We start from the raw sequence: 21,302 nt of genomic DNA on the forward strand, positions 1-21,302 counted from the left end.
GGGGAAGTGTCCACGGATTGAATATATCATCCCCATTCGTTCATTGATGGTGGGGTAATCTAGTGGTCAAAGCGTTCGCTCGTCGCGCCGAAGACCCAGGTTCGATTCCCCACATGGCTACAAAGCGTGAAGACCATTTCTGATGTCCCCGCCGTGATATTGCTGGAATATTGTTGAATATTGCTACAAACACACTCACTCTCCATTAGTTCCACCAATCTTTCCAAAGAATCAGATTTACCTGAGAAGGCTTGAGGAATGGCGTATTGGGCATTATTTCAACATTATTTCGATATCATCGTGATCATTCATGGCGGACAGAGGCGGCTCCAGATCTCTACTGCGTGGCAGATGATTAGTAAAACGATATATCAAACGGCATCAGTGTATGCAGTAGGTATGCAGTGTGTGTGTGTGTGTGTGTGTGTGTGTGTGTGTGTGTGTGTGTGTGTGTGTGTGTGTGTGTGTGTGTGTGTGTATGCATGTATGCATGTTTGTGTGTGTATGTCTGCGTGCGTGTATGTGTCTGTGTGCGCACTAAATGGCTTTTTGAAAACAGCTTTTCCTTTGTTATTGTGACCAAATATATAGGTATATATATAAACGTATAACAAACGTATTTCAGATTATTTTGCACAAAATAGGAGTGATAAAATGTTAATATTTAGTAGAAATATATAATAAGCTGATTCATATTTCAGGCGTATATCATAAACAATGATACCCCTATGTCAAGAGGCATATAGCCAAATGGTGACAATATTTATGAGAGATTGAGTATAATAAGAAAACTTTAATCCTCACCGGGATTTGTTAACTGGATCGTTTAATAATCCGGGATGGATATCCCTATGTGTATTTGTGGCTATCGCTTTCTATCCAAATGCTGTGAGAACCAGGGTGTGTTATCCTCACGGTAAACTCTCGGCTCTCAATCAAAGTCTCGTGTCAAGAGAGTTGTGGTCAGCCATCTTGTGTTGAATCTTTTGTTCTACTGACTGTAATTCTTTCGCTTGAGCACACACAGTACCTGCGATGTAAATATAAGGAGAGAGTGTCAACGAGCAGAGCAGCTGTGTAAATAAATAAACTCAGAAATACCTCGGGGCAGCGATCAACTCACTATGTATTTGCATATGTATCTGCTGCTGACACCATTTGCAGTCGTCGTAAATATGTGAGCTGTCTAAACCCTTTTGACAGAATTATCTGTTGGCATCAAGTTTGAATCTAGTTGGAATTTGCTGAAGTTAACTGGTACCAGTCTTATTTTGAGCTGGATTTCGTACCATTTCACCACCATAATTAAACCCGAACCTGAACTCTTGTAACCAGTTTGGTCAGAACTGTTCACGTTCAGTGTAACATATGTTATGTTTGGGATTAAACTTTCTAAATGACATTGTGTATTCATGTTCAAGTTCAAGTTTCCCTTGAGAAACCAAACATGTTTAGGTGACGCCAGGATATGTGGATTCTAGACTGGACAATACGCCATTGTGTCCTTCGTTAGCAATTAAAGGACGCAATCAAGCGGTTGGAATATATGCTTAAAAGGATGGAAATTCAGGCCTACGTCATCAACAACGGTTTCCACAGCAACATCAGTAATGACTTACCTCGGGACTGTCAAACTCCTGATTACACCGGAGGACTCGGCTGATCGATGAAGGGAGACAGCAAATGAGACGGTCGAAGAAAGGCACCATGTACTTGGTGTCCACGTCACCCACACGGTTCATGCCTGTTACCGGTGAAAAAGGAGAAATTACTTTGTGAATTATGGGAGTTTATAGCTACAACTAGTACTGCCACAAGATAGAATTGATCTTCAGCAACCCATGCATGTCGTAAGAGGCGCCTAACAGGATCGAGTGGTCAGGCTCGCTGACTGGGTTGACACATGTCATTGTATCCCGATTGCGTAGATCGATGCTTGTCATTAAACTTATCATTATGCTTACTACTACTATTGCTACTACTACTACTACTACTATTTCTACTACTACATCTACTACTACTACTACCATTACTACTACATCTACTACTACTATCACCATTACTACAACTACTATTTCTACTACTACTACTACTACTTCTACTACTACTACTACTACTACTACTATTTCTACTACTACTGGGGCGGTGGGGTAGTTTAGTGGTTAAAGCGTTGGCTCGTCACGCCGAAGACCCGGGTTCGAATCCCCACATGGGTACAATGAGTGAAGCCCATTTCTGGTGTCCCCCGCTGTGATATTGCTGGAATATTGCTAAAAGCGGCGTAAAACCAAACTCAGTCAGTCAGTCTACTACTACTACTATTTCTACGACTACTACTACTTCTACTCCCAATACTACTACTACTTCTACTACTACTACTACCACCATTACTATTACTACTATTTCTACTACTACTACTACTCCTACTACTACTTCTACTACCACCATTACTACTACTACTATTTCTACTACTACTACTTCTACTCCTACTAGGCCCGTGAAGATCCGGGGTAGAATAGGTCTTCAGCAACCCATGTGCTTGCCATAAGAAGGCGACTATCTTGTCGTAAGAGGCGACTAACGGGTGGTCAGTTTCGCTGACTTGGTTGACACATGTCATCGGTTCCCAATTGCGTAGATCGATCCTCATGCTGTTGATCACTGGATTGTCTGGTCCAGACTCGATTATTTACAGACCGCCGCCATATAGCTGGAATATTGCTGAGTGTGGCGTAAAACTAAACTCACTCACTCACTCTACTCCTACTACTACTTCTACTACTACTACCACCATTACTACTACTACTACTATTTCTACTCCTCCTACTACTACTACTTCTACTACTACTACCACCATTACTACTACTACTATTTCTACTACTACTACTTCTACTCCTACTACTACTACTACTACTACTACGTTTGCTCGAAGTGCTGTAATATCATCCCGATTAGACCGTCAGTGTGATTCGATTTTCCATTCTCACATTCCCCGGCTCCCCGTATCTAAGTGGACAGCGTGAGGTACCCACCTGTAAGAACGCTGACCAACAGCCCTACTATGATGACAGTTGCTGTACCAATAGGTGTGTACCACAGGTAGGAGACAGAGTACAGCACAGTCAGACCGCTCCTGGAATAGATAGCCTAGTGGTTAACGGGTTCGCTTGTCACGCCGAATGTCAAAGCTCAGTTCTCAAAATGGGAAAAGATTGTAAAGACCATTTCTGTTGTCCTCCGCCGTCATATTGCTAAAGGCGGCGTAGAACTATGATCACTCACACCGCACCTGAGTGAATATGGTTTTACGCCGCCTTTACCAATATTCCAACACCATAAATGGGTTTCACACATCGTAACACATGGGTACAATGTATGAAGCCCATTTCTTGTGTCCCCCGCGGTGATATTGCTGGAATATTGCTAAATGCGGAGTCAAACTAAACTCACTCAAGACTACATCACTCGCTCACTTAATCATTAACACACAAATCACATCAACGCTAATTCAGTGGCTTCAATAATACAACACAAGCCCCACCTATTATTTTCTACGCCAGTCAGGAAACGGTATTCCGTTCGTGGGCGTGGCCTATTTGTTATTTGGTTTATTGAAACATAAACCAAAAATATGGTTTGCCAATCAAATGCCACGTACACATAAGCAAAGTATGTATTGTATTGACAACACAGAGCCTGTCCGACTCACGTTGGACTGTCCCTCATTGGTGTGGTAGCATCTGTCATTAAGGTTGTAGCTGCAGTGGATGGGGCGATGGTTGTGATGTTACTGAAGCTGCAGTTGCTGGTAGGGTAGGCTAGGACGGGCGGGCTACCGACCACAGTGTATGCTCCAATGCCTAACCACAATGGAAACGCCAGGCCACAGACACCACCAACGACGGCTCCCTGAAACACCAGAACAATATCGCTTTAACAAAAGTAAAGATTGACACAAAATATTCAAACGAGCGCTGCCGTCCCTTTGCAATACCATACGATGTTAGAACTACTTTCTATTTGTCATGTTCCTACACCGATGTGAGTGAGTGAGTGAGTGAGTGGGTAGGTGGGCTGGTGGGTGGGTGTCTGAGTGAGTGAGTGTACCACACCAATGAGGGACGGTCCAACGTGGCATTTGATTGGCAAACCATATGTTCGGGTTTTGTTCAATAAACCGAATAACAGTGAGTGAGTGAGTGAGTGTAGTTTTACGCCGTTTTTAAGCAATATTCTAGCAATGCCACGGCGGCCGGGGACACCAGAAATGGGCTTCACACATTGTGCCCATGTGGGGAATCGAACGGTGTATTCGGTGTGACGAGCGAACGCTTAAACCACTACTGCTTCTACTACTGTTACCTCTACTACTACAGCTACTACTCCTTCTAGAGCTATTACTATGGCTACAACCGCTACTGCTACTGCTACAACTTCTACTGCTACAACTACTGCTAACGCGTCAAGGGTAGATATATTCTGGGCTACCGGTAGCATTTCCCATTCGTAATGTTTGCATGAAAACGTGTTTGTTCACGGCATACCTTTGATTTTAAGTACTAGAGGAAGGAAGGAAGTTAGCCCGCATTAGGCTTTCATTTATTTATTTGTGTGATTGTTGTTTAACACCACACTCAGCAATATTCACGTTAATTGCTGCGGTCTGTAAAGTATCAGACCAGACAATCCAGTGATTGAAATCAGGAGTATCCAGCATCGCACTTAGGATACCCCGACATGCGTCATTAAGTATGACCACCCGATCCCGTTATTCGCGTCGGGCCAACGTATGAAATCCGACCAGGACGTTGCCAACCATTGTCAACGTCTGAATGCTATCTGGGCTAGCGCTCTTACGACAAACATAGCGACCCCGTATGATAAACATGGGTTATAACGACCAAATCTAACCGGGTTATTCACGGGTCGAGTAGGCTATCTGTGACACGTATCTTCAAGCTTAATTCAATGGCTGTTGGATTCTGGCATGAGTTGTTTATCAAAAGGAATTATTTTCAAAGTGCTTCAGAGACTCACAATCCAGTTGGCCCAGGGGAAGAAGGCGCCGAGGGCAAACATCCCCATCAGAGGCCCAGTAGCAGCTCCAGCAAAACTTAGGGCAGCCTGTATATATAACACAGAAATGTTGTTGAGAATAGTATGTGTGTAGCGACGTATATGTTCATGTGCGTGCGTGTATGTATGTGAGTGAGTGAATGAGTTAAAATTTAAGGTCACATCGGCAGTATTTCAGACATATCGTGACTGTGAAAATACCATATATAAAAGTAAACTTGATCAATATAAATATCTTTAAACGAAGGACAGTAAAATAGCTATACTATCACATATGTACATGTAAAACTAGCATGCAGTCATAAAAATGCTATCACTACAGAGAGCGATATAAAACTGGGCTATAGATCGCCAGTCACTGAAGGCAGATCCCCATACTACAGACTGTAGGGCCCATGGGGACTTACAACACCTCTACTGTGTGTGTGTGAGAGAGAGTGTGTGTAATCTTGTTCAAGTCCGGACTGATGGTGGTGTTAAATGAAGTAAAGTCTGGACCTGATTATCCAGGGATTGACATCATTTGAATCCGCCCACGTAATTGACAGGAATATCTATGTTTCTAACAGTATATGTCCAGAAATGAAAGGTTTCCGCATTAATGGGGGTCACCTTATGAAACTTAAATGTAGCTCACTGGTCCCAAAGGCCCGATGTTAACCAACCTGAAGCACTGTTCCTCCCAGGTTTTTAGCCATAAAAGCCATAGCTGTGCCGGCGCCGCCGAATATTAGTACTAAAACAGTAATGGGGACATACAACACATGCTATATTTTGGATTAAACTTTCTTAGTAAAGTACAGACCACGGTGGCTGAGCGGGTTAGGCGGCTGACTTTGTGTTCTGGCGATTAGGTGCCTGACTCTGAAGGTGTGGGTTCGAATCCCGGATGGGACTCAACCCAACAAAGTACTAGAATCTGTACTTTACTAAGAAAGTGCAATCCCAAATTAGTCCAGGAAGAGGCAGCTGGAAAATTTCAAATCGTAGCCTCCCAGTATTGGATTTTGTTTTGACACTATTTTCACTTAGTATGATGTCTTGGCTCATGAAAGGCCTGTAATACTCTCAGATTGTGGTATCAGGGGTTTTTTTACAGGTCATTATATGTGGTGGGGGTCTGCGAGCATTTTCGTCACATTTGGTTTGCTGCCGGACAACACCTCAAAGTTAATCATTTAAAGTTTTACTACTATCAATCTGATCACTTTCATTTTGACTTCTGTGTAGTGCTAAAGGATGTAGTTATTTGACATAATTTTGAAATGAAAATAAAAATCAAAATGGCCGCCATTTTGTTTTGTCGTGTTTTTCCTTCTCAGCACTTAAATTTACATAAAAATGAACACTGAATGTTTCCATTTACATCCAAAGTTGATACTTTTGATGTGTTTTGACACTTATCTCTCCTAGAGTGGTGGCTTGGGCACAAAACAAGTCATTTTGTATGGTCATAGCATGGTAATTTAATGTTTTACAGCTTATTCTTTCAGACAGGGGTATTTTTGCAATTCTCCGACTTTTCATGGAAATGTGTGAGAGTGATTTATTTAATGGCAGTTAACATTATTTTTGCTACTAAAACAAGTTGTTTCTGTTTTCTCTTTACTTCTAGAGTGACGGCATGTTATTAGGAATGTTAACATATTACCCAGAAGTCAAAATGGCAGCCAAAATTGCCGCCATTGTATAACTACATATACTTAGTGGAGGACAAAATTGGTACTGATATGAAATCCAAACAACTCATATGGTGTCTAATGTTTAATACAGTATAGGAATAGAGCTAAATTTCAATGATAGGGTCAATAAAAGCTTCACACTCCTAAAATATTTGATGAAATAACATTATCAAAAGTGTTTGAAAACTATGCTTCATGGCTGATAGCTACGTCTAAGCTTTGGTATTCAAATTGTTCTATCAGATAACTCTTAATCACTTTTGATACACCCATAAGCTTACAATTACCCTCCTTTTCACTTTCTTTCATTTCATATGTTACTTCATGTCAGAATCGGACCTGTGAAGATCCGGGTTAGAATTGACCTTCAATAACCCACGCTTGTCGTAAGAGGCGACTAACGGGATCTGGATCTTGACTAAAACAGAAATCATGAAAAACAACCTAATATTTTAGCCACTATTGTCTTGTGTCCTTCAGAGAGTCTGTCTTCCAGGAATGGTTTCAGCATGTCCTCCCAGACTACCGCCGTCACGGCACTAAGACACGAGGAGACGGTGCTACAGCAATAAAACAAGAAGTGTACTGGTTTACAGACACATGAGAACACAGTATTACTACAATAAAACAAGAGGTGTACTGGTTTACAGAAACATGGGAACACAGTATTACTACAATAAAACAAGAGGTGTACTGCTTTACAGACAAGAGGTGGGCTTACAGACACATGAGAACACAGTATTACTACAATAAAACAAGAGGTGTACTGCTTTACAGACACATGAGAACACAGTATTACTACAATAAAACAAGAGGTGTATTAGTTTACAGAAACATGAGAACACAGTATTACTACAATAAAACAAGAGGTGTACTGGTTTACAGACACATGAGAACAGTATTTCTACAATAAAACAAGAGGTGTGCTGGTTTACAGAAACATGAGAACACAGTATTACTACAATAAAACAAGAAGTGTACTGGTTCATAGAGACACGAGGACACGGTACTACAGCCATAAAATAAGCAAACAATAGGTGGAATGGTGAATCAGGGCACGAGGGTGTGGTGCTACAATAAGCAACCAATAGGTGGAATGGTGGATCAGGGCACGAGGATGTGGTGCTACAATAAGGAAACAATAGGTGGAATGGTGGATCAGGGCACGAGGATGTGGTGCTACAATAAGCAAACAATAGGTGGAATCCTCGTGGTGCTACAATAAGCAAACAATAGGTGGAATGGTGGATCAGGAGGATGTGGTGGGCACAATAGGTTGAATCCTCGTGGTGCTACAATAAGCAAACAATAGGTGGAATGGTGAATCCTCGTGGTGGTGTACAATAAGCAAACAATAGGTGGAAATAGGTGGAATGGTGGATGGTCAAGGCACGAAGATGGGGTGCTACAATAAGCAAACAATAGGCGGAATGGTGGATCAGGGCACGAAGATTGGGTGCTACAATAAGGAAACAATAGGTGGAATGGTGGATCAGGGCACAAGGATGTGGTGCTACAATAAGCAAACAATAGGTGGAATGGTGGATCAGGGCACGAAGATGGGGTGCTACAAAAGCCAACATGTGTTGACACGTACTGACACGGCAAACTAATATTCACACTAGAATATGTACTTTTAAAATGTACTAGAAGCTGTAATTTACTGAGAAAGTGTACTTCCAAATATAACATATGTTACATTTGACCAGTTTCTAAATAGCATTGAGCATTCGTGTGTTGGATTACTGAGTGTCTACTATATACAGTGCTACATACCTTAGCGTCCCGCTGAACAGACAGGCGATGAACAATCCGGGCACCCCGGGGTAGTCTAGCACCTCCATCACGAAGTACGGCAGAAGCTGGGATCAAACAGGAAATAGAGATATTGTCATCTTTGTTTCGAATCAATTATATCTCTATAGAGATTGGCAAAAAAGGCACCTGCTACACGAGCTGTGTGGGGTCGAGCGTTGTCGCGTTTGAAACAGCTCCCTGGCGGTTAAAAGGTGGAAGGAGGTGAGGTCATAGGATTTGGTCGATGTTGCAGTTTGCTGTAAAATTGCCTTGAACCACCACTAGGTCTCAGCTACCCGTGTAGGACATGGCTCCCCATACCATGATGCTTTTGTCCACCTATCGAACGCAGTTCAGCGCAAAAAGGTCGTGTGGACGTCGATAGACACGTTGTCTCCCATCCCGTTGTTGCATGATCCCCAGTTCCATGCCTGTACTCTGTTGCACCATTGGACACGTCGTTGTCGGTGTAGTCGTGTCAGGAGAGGTCCATCTTTTGGTCGATATGTTCGAATTGCCACTTCTCTCAGACGATTTCTGATGGTTTGGTCGGACATTCTTCGAAGACCAGGCACCTGTCCTGCAGTGTCCGTTGCTGTAGCAAATCAGTGACGAAGGTGAAACACCCGGATGAATCGGTCCGACGATCTTGGGTCGAATTGAAGAGGGTATATCTATGTCATAATTGAGATATGATGCTGTGGTGGACTTTAAAGTGTCTTGCAACAGCAGACTGTTACTCCATTGCCCCCAAACGTCAAATGGCGATATTTCGGTCAGTAGCATTCAATACTTTGTTTACGTCATCAATTTCCGTAATGAAATGATGAATTTGGTTTGTCCTTTTATAGTCGCGCAATACACAACAACCACGATATGATCAACGGGATTCAAACATGGGAATTGTCATAATGACGATTGCTGTAAAAATACATGATTAACTGGGACAACACTATGCATATCGATTGCATTTTAGAAAGATGTTTGTTGTTGTTTGTTTTATGCCGCACTTAGTGATATTTCAGCTAAATGGAGGCCGTTTGCAAAAAATGAGTCTGGGACACACAACCCAGTGATCAACAGCATGAGCATCGATCTATCCAGCTGGGATACGATGACAAGTAGGCGACCCTGAACACCTGTTGGTTGCCTCTTACGGCAAGCATGGGTTACTTAAGATCAATTCTAACCCACGAAAATGGAAGTTGACGTCAGGCTTTGTACCAATTCCGGAATTGAACCCTTTAACCACCACGTACCTGGTTGGAGTTTCCGATGTATTTGGCTGACAGAGGGTCACAGCCCCTAATGGCGTAGTAGGCGAAGATTGTGATTCCTGCCAGGCACAGAATGGTCAGCATTAGCAGCACCCCGGCAGCGTTCATCAGCAGTGATCTGTAGAGATTGTTGATAATAATAATAATAATAATAATAATAACAATAATAATGGATATTTTTAGCGCGCTTTTTTCCACCCACTGATACATGTTCAAGGCGCTACATAAAAGCATACATACAATGCATACAGAGGATTAAAAAGTAAAATAAGTATACACTGAAATTGATGACAGAAAGATTGATTTTAGGGATAGGCTTTGGAAAGAAAGTAAGTCTTCAATTTAATTTTGAAAGTTTCCAATGTGGGAGACTGCTTTATGTGGAGAGGGAGAGAATTCCACAGAGTAGGACCAGCGTACTGGAAAGACCTCTTGCCAAAGGAAGAAAGGAGAACTTTGGGAATGGATAGAAGACATTGGTCTTGAGATCTGAGAGTTCTAGTAGGGGAGTACACAGTGAGAAGTTCAGAGTGATATGAAGGAGCTTGATTATGCAAACATTTATGCACAATCCAAAGAAGTTTGAAGTCTATCCGGAACTTGATTGGAAGCCAGTGTAATGATGAGAGTACAGGGGTGATATGGTCTCGTTTAGTGGTAAGGGATATAATACGTGCTGCTGTATTTTGGACTTTTAGTAGTTTATTGAGATGTCCGTTGGTGAGTCCGTATAGAAGGCTATTACAGTAATCCAATCTGGATGTTACAAGGCATCTCACAAGAGGGATTAGTTTGTCTGGGGCTTAACCACAAGGCTACCCCCACCGGCCCACGTAACTGGGATACGATGACATGTGTCAACCAAGTCAGCTACCCTGACCACCCGATCCCGTTGGTCGCCTCTTACAACAAGCACTGGTTGCTGAAGACCAGTTTTAACCCGGATCTTCACGGGTTTGATCTGAACAGAAGGGGAGAACAGGTCACAGTATAATATGTATCACAAAAAGTACGCACATTCAGGTCACATCTTGACTTCAATATGATTGAGAAGCTTCCAGAGGAGAAGCTTGCAGTAGCATATTGGTACCGGCTATTTTAGTTGTAAACTTGAAACGTTTATTTTAATTAACGTAAATGCAGGAGTGTGTCACTGAAAGTACTGTAAGTGAATTAGCAGGCATGTTGCCTTATATCGACACGGGCGGTGGGGTAGCCTAGTGGTTAAAGCGTTCGCTCCTCACGCCGAAGGCGTGTGTTCGATTCCCCACATGGGTACAATGTGTGAAGCCCATTTCTGGTGTCCCCCGCCGTGATAAGGCTGGAATATTGCCAAAAGCGGCGTAAAACCTAACTCACTCACTCACTCTTGCATCGACACAGATAATACGAGTTTGTATTGTTGCATGAAACCTAACGATGCACCGGTGAAACGGAGTGGCCTTCATCTTGAGTGTTGAGTGTGTGAGGGAGTATGGCTTTACGCTGCTTTCAGCAAGGTCCCAGCCACTGAGGGATCAAATAGTAGGTGTTTTGTGCATTTGTTGCTTCACGACGCGGTCACAGAACACCAGTTATACATCGCAATACATGTAACCAGTCTCGGTCAGACAACGCCTCACTCCGCCAGGGTACGATGACATGCAAACATCATTGATATGACTATCCTTTCCGATGAATCTATACAACAAACAAAAAAATGCCGAGGATATATTCTCACCAGTTACGATCAACAAGTTTTGGAGTTTTCCATTCGCTAGGATGACAGTATATCATACTAAAAGACTTGAGTTTTACATCTTACATTCGATCTTAACTACCCACGATAGCTGTACTTACATCCGGGCTTTCTTCAGTGTAGGCACAGCACAAAAGCGTTGTATGCTGGCCTGGTTGACCCCATAGGTTCCAGTCCATGCTATGGTTCCACCAACAACTAGAGACCAAAACGTATGACGGGTTGTGGGCGAGGGGTCGAAACTAAAGCGATAAAAACACGTGTAAATACACATGAAACAATTATCTGCCGAAACAATCTCCTTCAGACGTGAAAAGCAGCTGTGTCAACAGCGGTGACAATTATAGGAATGGATCACATAAAGTGATAATAATAATAAAGATAATAATAATCATCAGGGAGTCCAATGTCAAAACGGCAAAGGCAATTTTGAGAAAATTGAAATTACAATACAAGACAACAAAAGAAAGGGTACTTCTCCAAATTGTCGATTCCCTTAAGGCCAAAATAAAGGTTTGGACTGAAAGAAAGAAAAAATGGGAAAATAAAAATAAATTCATCAAACCAAATTAAGTTTTTAGAAACAATGAAAAGCACTTCTACAGGCAATTGAAAACAAAGGGTGATGGTGAACATGACAAACGGCCTCCCATGGATGCCAATGAAAGGTTCTACAGTTGCGGTCTGTACCCGGCAACTGTAACCTTGAGGCACCATGGATCCGTGATTATGACCATGCAATGCATGAGAAGGTAACTAGGTCGTTTGTCTGTTACATCTCACCAGATTGCCTGAAAAGGGTTATAAAAAAGTCCAAATCTAATACAGCTCCAGGGCCTGATGGCATTCGAAATCGGTATTGGAAACTGTTCCCCTGTGTCCACAGGTGATGTTCCTCCATGGTTCTGCAAAGGTCGCACAATACTTCTCCCTAAGAATGGAGACTTGACTGATCCCAAAAACTTCCGCCCTATCTCATGTTTGAATACACAATACAAAATATTCACAGGTCATCGTGTCATCTTACTGCTCTTCCAATGATATCATTTACAGAGAGCAGAAGGGAGCAAGAAAGGGATGTTGGGGGTGTAAGGATCAACTTCTTGTACAGAAAATGATTTTGGAAGAGGCTAAAACATATCACTGCAACCTCTCCATGTGCTGGATTGACTACAAAAAAGCATACGACTCTGTCCCTCACGAATGGATTCTGAAGTCTCTTCTTTGTATTGACCTCCTGAGCGACTACTTGATTTACTCAAGTCTTTAATGAGTTGCTGGCCGACTCAACTTCAGATGTACTCGCAAGGGCAGGTGCAGACTTCGGAATCTATTCCAATTAGAAGGGGAATATTTCAGGGGGATTCTTTTAGTCCTTTGCTTTTTTGTCTGTCTTTACATCCTTTGAGCTTTCTGCTCAATAAAGAGGAGGGTTACCATCCCGGACCTCCTCAGCACAGATCCCCAACACCTCTTACTCATCTCCTTTACATGGATGACATCGAGCTCCTTGCCAAAGGAGATTCCAATTGAAAGAGCAGGTTCTCCTTGTCGAGTCCTTTTCTAATGATATTGGCATGACATCTGGACTCGACAAATGTAATACTCTTCATTTGAAACGTGGCAAGGTAGTTAATGATGGACCAGTCAAGTTACAAGGGGGAGGAGTTATTGAGCATCTTGTGGAAGATCAGGCCTACTCCTATCTTGGAACGCAAGTTCGAGACAAGCTCAAGAATGCCCAGATTCAAGACAAACTTTGGGCCGAGTACAAATCTCGTTTAAAGAAAATCTGGAGCTCAGACCTAAATGCTCGAAACAAAGTCAAAGCCACCAATACTTATGCTGTGCCAGTCCTTTCCTATTCCTACGGAGTAGTTGATTGGACAAAACAAGACATCCAGAGTCTTGACCGTCTGACCAGAAGGATCATATCTGATAACAGAGCCCACCACCCTCGTTCCTCTCTTAACCGTTTATACATGCCAATCAATTCTGGAGGTCGGGGTTTGATTAATGTGGAGGCTCTTCATGATAGAATTTTATTGTGTACTTTTGCACATATTTATTTATCGGATGATCCTCTAGTGATGCATGTGAAGAATCATGATGAAAGCAAGGAATTCCACAGCTATTTTAAGCATGCCAAGGTTGTTGGACAGAATCTGAGATTTCAGGTTGATTTTGTTGATGGCGATGTACTGCTGGAGGGTACAGCGATGGGAGTAAACCAGGTGAAGTCCTTCACCAAGTCTGCTCAGAGTCGGTCTTTTGTGGAGAAGCTTTCTGAGAAGCCATTGCATCGTGTGTACATGCAGTGTGTGGAACAGAACAGCAATCCCACCGACTCCTTCGCCTGGATGAAGTCGGCTGGTCTCAAATGTGAAACTGAGGGCTTTCTTTTTGCTGCTCAGGACCAGTCACTTCCCACTCGTAATCGCCTAAATGTGATTCTTAAAGAAAATATCAATATGAAATGTCGACTTTGCAATGAATTCACGGAGACTGTCCGACATCTTGTCAGTGGATGCCCTTCCTTGGCACAAACAGCATATCTTAAACGACATGATGGCATGGCTCGTTGCTTTTACTACCGTCTCAGACAGGCCTGTGGCTTTGACTCCGTGGTCCATCCATGGTACGACCCTGAACATGTCCAGGGCATCATGGAAAATGATGCTTTCAAGCTTCTCTGGAACAGGCCCATATACAGCCTCACAAGAATCCCAGCCAAGAAACCTGATCTTGTCCTTTTTGATAAAGCCAATGAATTTATATATATCATTGAATTTTCTGTTTCTTTCGACACCAATGTGATTGGCAAGATTAAGGAAAAGCATGATAAATATGCGGACCTCGCCTTTGAAATGTCTCGCTTGCATCCCAAGTACACTGTCGTCAGGCTCCCCATTATTCTCGGTGCCCTTGGTTTGGTACCTCCTGATCTCTTGGCACAGATCAGGAGAGTGCCCAGGTTCTCCACCGGGAGTACAGCCCTTCTGACACTCTGAGTAATGCAGAAGGCTGCAGTGTTGGGGAGCATTCATATTCTCCGGAAAGTTCTTGGTGGGTTCGACTAGGCAGAGTTTCCTGGGAGAAGTCCCATTCGCTGTCTTGGCTGTGTGTAGAGGGGGCAAGGACCCTGAGCTGATGATTAGCCTTCCCAGCCTGACTGTGCCAGGATCACCCGAACCCTCTCTGCTGCATACTATCTTAAATCTGTAAAACATAATAATAATAATGTCGACTTTGCAATGAATTCACAGAGACTGTCCAACACCTTGTCAGTGGATGCCCTTCCTTGGCACAAACAGCATATCTTAAACGACATGATGGCATGGCTCGTTGCTTTTACTACCGTCTCAGACAGGCCTGTGGCTTTGACTCCGAGGTCCATCCATGGTACGACCCTGAACATGTCCAGGGCGTCATGGAAAATGATGCTTTCAAACTTCTCTGGAATCGGCCCGTATACAGCCTGAGGAGAATTCCAGCCAACAAACCTGTTCTTGTCCTTTTTGATAAAGCCAATGAATTTATATATATCATTGAATTTTCTGTCCCTTTTGACACCAATGTGATTGGCAAGACTCAGGAAAAGCATACTAAGTATGCAGACCTCGCCTTTGAAATGTCTCGCTTGCATCCCAGGTACACTGTCGGTGCCCTTGGTTTGGTACCTCCTGATCTCTTGGCGCAGATCAGGAGAGTGCCCAGGTTCTCCACCGGGAGTACAGCCCTTCTGACACTCTGGGTAATGCAGAAGGCTGCAGTGTTGGGGAGCATTCATATTCTCCGGAAAGTTCTTGGTGGGTTCGACTAGGCAGCGTTTCCTGGGAGAAGTCCCATTCGCTGTCTGGGCTGCGTGTAGAGGGGGGCAAGGGCCCTGAGCTGATGATGAGCCTTACCAGCCTGACTGTGCCAGGATCACCCGAATCCTCTCTGCTGCATACTATCTTTAATCTGTAAAACATAATAATAACGTGGGTATTTATATAGCGCTACATCCAGGTACTAATACCCGCTCATAGCGCTAATGATTCCGTATGTTCTTCAAAAGGGTAAGCACATCCTGCTCTGGCAGTACCGATCACTCCAGTAAAACACCTGGACAATGAGCAGAAATCCAGACAAACCTGAGGTGATAAACTGATTTTGTTAAGACTTGAAACGAATATAAACTCTGAACTATGTCTGCCGTGTACAAGATTCTGCTGTATGACGAAAGATATCTATGAATTAAATGTTTTATTAAAAACAGTATGGTGTAGCTTTAGAGATATAGAGATATATTTATTCAGTAGTTCGGCCTCACAGCCAAGAATACGATTGTATTTCGATACAACACATGTCACCTGTAACATATGCTATATTGGGGATTACACTTTCTATGTATAGTACAGATATTAGTACTTTTGTTGGGTTGATCCGGGATTCGAACCCACACCCTCAGAGTCAGTCACCGCGGCTTAGGCGGTTGACTTGGTGTGCTGGCGGTTAGGGTCGAGAGAAGGTTAGGGCAGTAAACATCTCATCTCAGTACAACTCTGGTAAGTCCGGGCCCAGAGAGTAGCAATCCAATAAAAAACCAAGTGAAAGTGAAGACCGATAAAGTAGGTATCTTACTGAATAAAACTGGGATAAGTGAAGACGAAGACAGTTAACTCACTGAGAGAACTGAAGCCAGTGAAGATCAAGGTAGTAGCAGTTTAATTACCAAAACTGGTGAAAGTCAACACCCTGAAAGTAGCTACCTCATTGAGAGAACTAAAGCCAGTGAAGATCTAGGCAGTAGCAATCGTGAATGCCGGCAAAGTAGCTATCTCATTAAGTGATACATTAAATGAAGGCCCAGCTAGTTCTAATCACAATCACACAACGAGCTCACCTGAAGGGCAATGTTAGAGCTATTCATTTTCACTTACTCAAAGAAGTTGATTCTTCCCCATTCGTAGTTGATGCGCCAAACGTCACCGATGCTGCCCGTAAGGATTGTGCCCTGTTCGGCACAAATAAGACATTCATGTAGATGTGAACATACAATTTGTGTGTGTGTGTGTGTGAGTGAGAGAGAGAGAGAGAGAGAGAGAGACAGAGATAGAGACACAGAGAGAGGGGAGAGAGAGACTGAGGCAGAGAGAGAGAGAGACAGAGAGAGAGAGAGAGAGTGTGTGTCTGTGTTCGCGAAAACTGTCACTACGTTTATTTATTTAGTTGCAAACGAATATATTTCAGCACAGCACGGATCCATGTTACGTATTATTTTAAAATGAATTCGATTCCCCAGCGTGTCTATTTCTGGTGTCCGTGAAAGTTACTGGAATATTGCTAAAGAGATAGAGACAGACAGGCGTTTGTAAAATTTGGTGCAAAACGTTTGTCAAGATTATGTCACAAATCGCATTGAGTTTTGTCCTACTTCAGTTGTCTTGGGCGCTGCTCGACCTCTGCCCTTTAAGCGAGTGCTCCTGAACTCTTCATCAAATGGCTCCTGAAGTCCAAAAATGTCAAAATGTACTCGACTAATCCCTTTCCCACCCATTTCCACGCTTGTACTGAACAGAAAACTAACACGGAGAGAGAGAGAGAGAGAGAGAGAGAGAGAGAGAGAGAGAGAGAGAGAGAGATGAGAGAGAGATAGAGAGAGAGAGAGAGAGAGAGAGAGAGAGAGAGAGAGAGAGAGAGAGAGAGAGAGAGAGAGATGATCTAACAAAAAGTTCGAAATAGCTCTTTGTTTATGATTTTTTGGGTGTAGGTTGTTCAGTAGAGGCCCTAGACACATTTAACAGAGACGGTTAGTTCTCCTTACCTGAATGACGACAGCGAGTAGACCCGCCACGATGACCAGAGCCTGGAATAGGTCCGTCCACACCACCGCCTTCAGCCCACCCTACAATATAATGTTCATAATGATCATGTTGTTTGACAAACACTATTATTTAGGTCGTTAGAATTGTGAACAGTATTTGTAAAAAATACACGAACTATTTTCTATTTGAGATTACGTGTAAGGAACCTTATGAACACCATGCTCGTAGGAGCCGACAAAATTGGAGGTTCCGGGGTCACAATGTTGGTATGGAAGTCAACGACTGCATCACTAATTTTAAAAAAATCAGCTTAATTCTCTTTTAATTTCAAAATAGCATCTTAATATTGCACCTCAGTATCTCGAAATTTCAAGGAAGAAATGAACATGCAACAACCAGATGTCGTTGCAAGGCATCCGTGATTTAGTGATAACTGGCGAGACTTGGGTAGGTGTAACTCATCACAGTGCTGATCACTGGTGGTCAGTGTATGGAGTACGTACCAGTACCGTATAGAAGCAAGAGACAACGCCCACTGTGACGATAGCTGCCCACACTGGGAATCCCGTCACTGCAAAGTGAGTGAGTGAGTATGGGTTTACGCCGCTTTTGGCAATACTCTAGCAATATCACGGTAGAAACAACGGGAATGGGCTTCACACGTTTTACCCATGTGCATGGGGAATGGAACCAGGGTCTTTGGCGTGATAAGCGAACGCTTTAACCACTAGGCTACCCCACCGTCCCACGTTTGACCGTGTCCCCACTGTATTATTCCAACAATTGAGTCAGAATATCATTTCTGTATGGAATGCCCTTTTCACGGAGATCTCAGGAAAACCATGTTACCAAAATAATCTTTTAGCATCCAATGTTACACAACCCGTGAAGGTCCGGGTTAGAATGAACCTTCAGTAACCCATGCTTGTCGTAAGACTAACGGGATCGGTTGGCGAGGCTCGCTGGCTTGCTTGACACATGTCATCGGTTCCCAATTGCGCAGATCGATGCTCATGTTGTTGATCGCTGGATTGTCTGGTCCAGACTCGATTATTTACAGACCGCCGCCATCTAGCTGGAATATTGCTGAGTGCGGTGTAAAACTAAACTCACTCACTCCATGCTCTACTCTCCACGGACAGCACTAGTAACTGTAGTCGAGAAATATGTATTCCTTGCGTTTAAGAAAATACACAAATGTCTTGCACTGATCCATGAAACACACGCCCTGTGGACTGGGTTATTGAAGTTCAATATTCTAACCCGGTCCTTCATGGGTATTTTTCCAACCAAGTGTAAACGTGGAGAAAAAACCTAGAGCAAAATATTAGGGTAGTGAGCACCTTGGTTTCAGGTGCAAGTGCGTGTGAACGCTGGGTATCAGGCATAATATAATAATAATAAATGCATATTTATAGTGCGCCTATTCCACATCCTGGGGCATGCTCAAAGCGCTATGTACAGATAATTTACACGAGAGTATTTACAGCCGAGATTATAAGTAATATAGTGAGAACAGGTTTTGAACTTTAAAAATGTCAATTGTGTCAGAGCTTTTAATATGTGCCTGAACCTTGTCAATCAGAATAAACAAGGCGTGACGAGGCATCCTCTATAAAGTATGTAGAATCTGTCAGTGGTCTTGAATAACACGCGGCCTGCCTTTAGAATCCCCCACCAAATATGCGCAGTGAAATCAAACATATTTGTATCTTTTGGCTTCAGAACATTGCTCACTTCACGGCTGTCCCTATTCTTAACCATGACGTTGCAATATTGTTGTACAAATGTGTTATACCGACTCGCTCGGTTGTGTTCCCATGACGACAGTGGTCAGACTTGCCTGACATTTGTAAGGCTTCAGTGCAGTGTTTGTTTACATCACAGAAATATACAAATTCATTTCATGGGGGGATTTTAGGGGACGCTCACGGTGAAATGCTCGCTCTTATTTTTTCACATAGAATAGGAAAGCCACCATTTTGGTTTCACTACGATTGATTTTAGCTATCCTAAGTTGGTCATGAGCAACTTAGATTTTGAATCTTGACTTTACGATTGACTTGGGTAAGATTGGTTAGTGGAACGGTATGCCGATCGTAACGTCACGCTAAGATTGGGATTTTAGGGGTTTACGATTGGCATAGGGCTAAGATCGGTTAGTAGAACGGCACCCAGGCCTAACTTAGTGTTGCCGCGCACAGGCGGATCCAAGCTTCACCTTAGCAGCTCTGAAAGGTCTGCAGAGGTTTACAAAGGAGAACGTCTCAGTCACGCTTGCGTTATTCAACGTCGTCAGTTTTGGGGTTGAAGTGTAATGGCAAGAGGTGCACCACAACACAGGAAAGGACACAGCTCATTATTGTTAATGACAACTTGAATGTGTGTTTGTTGTATAACGCGCCACTCCCAATATCCCAGATATATCATGATAATAATAGCGCCATTCCGTGATGAATATTTTGCCAAAAGCGCTATTATTATTACCCCGGATAACCCAAGCTGTCCATGAGGCGCAAGAAGGTTAATAGTCATATGTCTTATCCTACCGGGTATCCATTTTCTGCTGGATTAAAAGAGGCAATTTGCCTATGGTGAGACCACATGTATCACATGCGCTTCGTTGTGCGGCAGTACTGACGTCCTATATGGCGGGACAACATGAAAGGGTTACGCTACTACCTGGCTTCTCTGTAATGGTTGTCACGCCCGATATTAACATTGTTAATATTGGAACACAATCCCTGTTTTCGGCTGCCGCTATATACCCCGTACATGTCACAGACATATGATGACCTCTGTATAATAAATGACCAATAAACTGAAAAAATCTACACATTATTCCGTATATTAGACAAAAGAAGAGATATTGATTGTACCAACAATATAGAGAGACAATTGACAGCGAATAAATGCAGTCAGTTACCTGCTTCCAGGGCCGTGGAAGGGGCGTACGAGGCAATCCCCATGTAGATTATCTGAAATCGGAAGAACAAACTTTACTTTTTCAATCCAATCTTTTTAAGGAGGGTTGGTCAAAAATAGCCGTTATTCACGTCTCGCAAGGTATAATTATTGGTGACGCGTAAATCCTCGACATTTTGGCCAAAAAATCTCATATCTCTGCACATTTTCTTTCTCGTTTATTCATAAATGCCACGTAAATTGTAATAAAAACGCAAATTGTAATACTTGCAACAAATTGTAATAAACTTGACGTAAATTGTAATAAAAACGTAAATTTTAATAAAAATTGACGTAAATTGTAATAATTTTCGTTGCGGTAAAATGTAATAAATATTTACGTAAATTGTAATAACATTACAATTTCTAACGGGTATATCTAACACACTTCCATGCATGTAGAGTCGGAGAGGTGGGTGGGTGTTCTAACGGGTATAACTACGAGGGACGTTCAAACAGAAGTCAGCCTCACCTAGAATATGATTCAAATGCAGCTGTTTTTTTATGTTTTATTTTTCTACATATTATCTGTCAGCCACAAGCAAATTGGTTTTGCTATGTTGCAGCCTCCCATTTGGTGAGACTGATTATCTTGGCTTGGTACTCCCACAAAACGTAAAATCTGCAATAAAATGCATCACAAACTTCAGGAAACAAAATATGCTATGTTTGAGATTGGTAGAAGTCGGCTATAATCAAACTTAGATATTAAACTGCACAAAAAGCAATTTCAAAACTACAATCGCTTGTTCAAATTAATCCCCCTTCGGTTTACTGAAAGAACTCGAGAAAGAAAGGATGGATTTTGTTCAGATTTGGTACCAAGGTTTATTGACTGGAAATTGGAGATTTACCGACACCGCTTGAATTTAGTAACCTTGAGGTCATTTTAAAGGTCAAAGCGAAGTAACAGTTTTGCACATGCCAAGCCTGGTAGCTGCGAACTCAGGAAAGTATT

General features: G+C 42.6%; 1 protein-coding gene and 1 long non-coding RNA gene across 2 annotated transcripts in view; both read right to left on the reverse strand.

Moving 5' to 3' along the window:
- Positions 1-657: 657 nt before the first annotated feature.
- Positions 658-3,107, reverse strand: LOC124266855. The gene is made up of 3 exons (XR_006895874.1): positions 3,033-3,107; positions 1,620-1,744; positions 658-1,030 (listed from the first exon to the last, which is right to left on the reverse strand). It is a non-coding gene; the product is annotated as an uncharacterized LOC124266855 (long non-coding RNA).
- A 4-nt stretch (positions 3,108-3,111) lies between these two features.
- Positions 3,112-21,302, reverse strand: part of LOC124266858 (sodium-coupled monocarboxylate transporter 1-like) — a gene marked incomplete at its 3' end in the record, with an annotated part of 34,535 nt that continues 16,344 nt past the window's right edge. The window contains exons 3-14 of the mRNA XM_046701668.1: positions 20,307-20,358; positions 17,884-17,951; positions 17,380-17,460; positions 16,496-16,569; positions 11,672-11,812; positions 9,815-9,950; positions 8,535-8,620; positions 7,203-7,318; positions 5,742-5,812; positions 5,038-5,124; positions 3,710-3,909; positions 3,112-3,133 (exon numbers count right to left, since the gene is read on the reverse strand). Coding sequence (XP_046557624.1) covers positions 3,112-3,133; positions 3,710-3,909; positions 5,038-5,124; positions 5,742-5,812; positions 7,203-7,318; positions 8,535-8,620; positions 9,815-9,950; positions 11,672-11,812; positions 16,496-16,569; positions 17,380-17,460; positions 17,884-17,951; positions 20,307-20,358 — 1,134 coding nt within the window. The remainder of the gene's footprint in view (positions 3,134-3,709; positions 3,910-5,037; positions 5,125-5,741; positions 5,813-7,202; positions 7,319-8,534; positions 8,621-9,814; positions 9,951-11,671; positions 11,813-16,495; positions 16,570-17,379; positions 17,461-17,883; positions 17,952-20,306; positions 20,359-21,302) is intronic.

Source organism: Haliotis rubra, unplaced genomic scaffold (assembly GCF_003918875.1).
Source record: "Haliotis rubra isolate DU_JTF1 unplaced genomic scaffold, ASM391887v1 Scf1283, whole genome shotgun sequence".
Classification (NCBI taxonomy): domain Eukaryota; kingdom Metazoa; phylum Mollusca; class Gastropoda; order Lepetellida; family Haliotidae; genus Haliotis; species Haliotis rubra.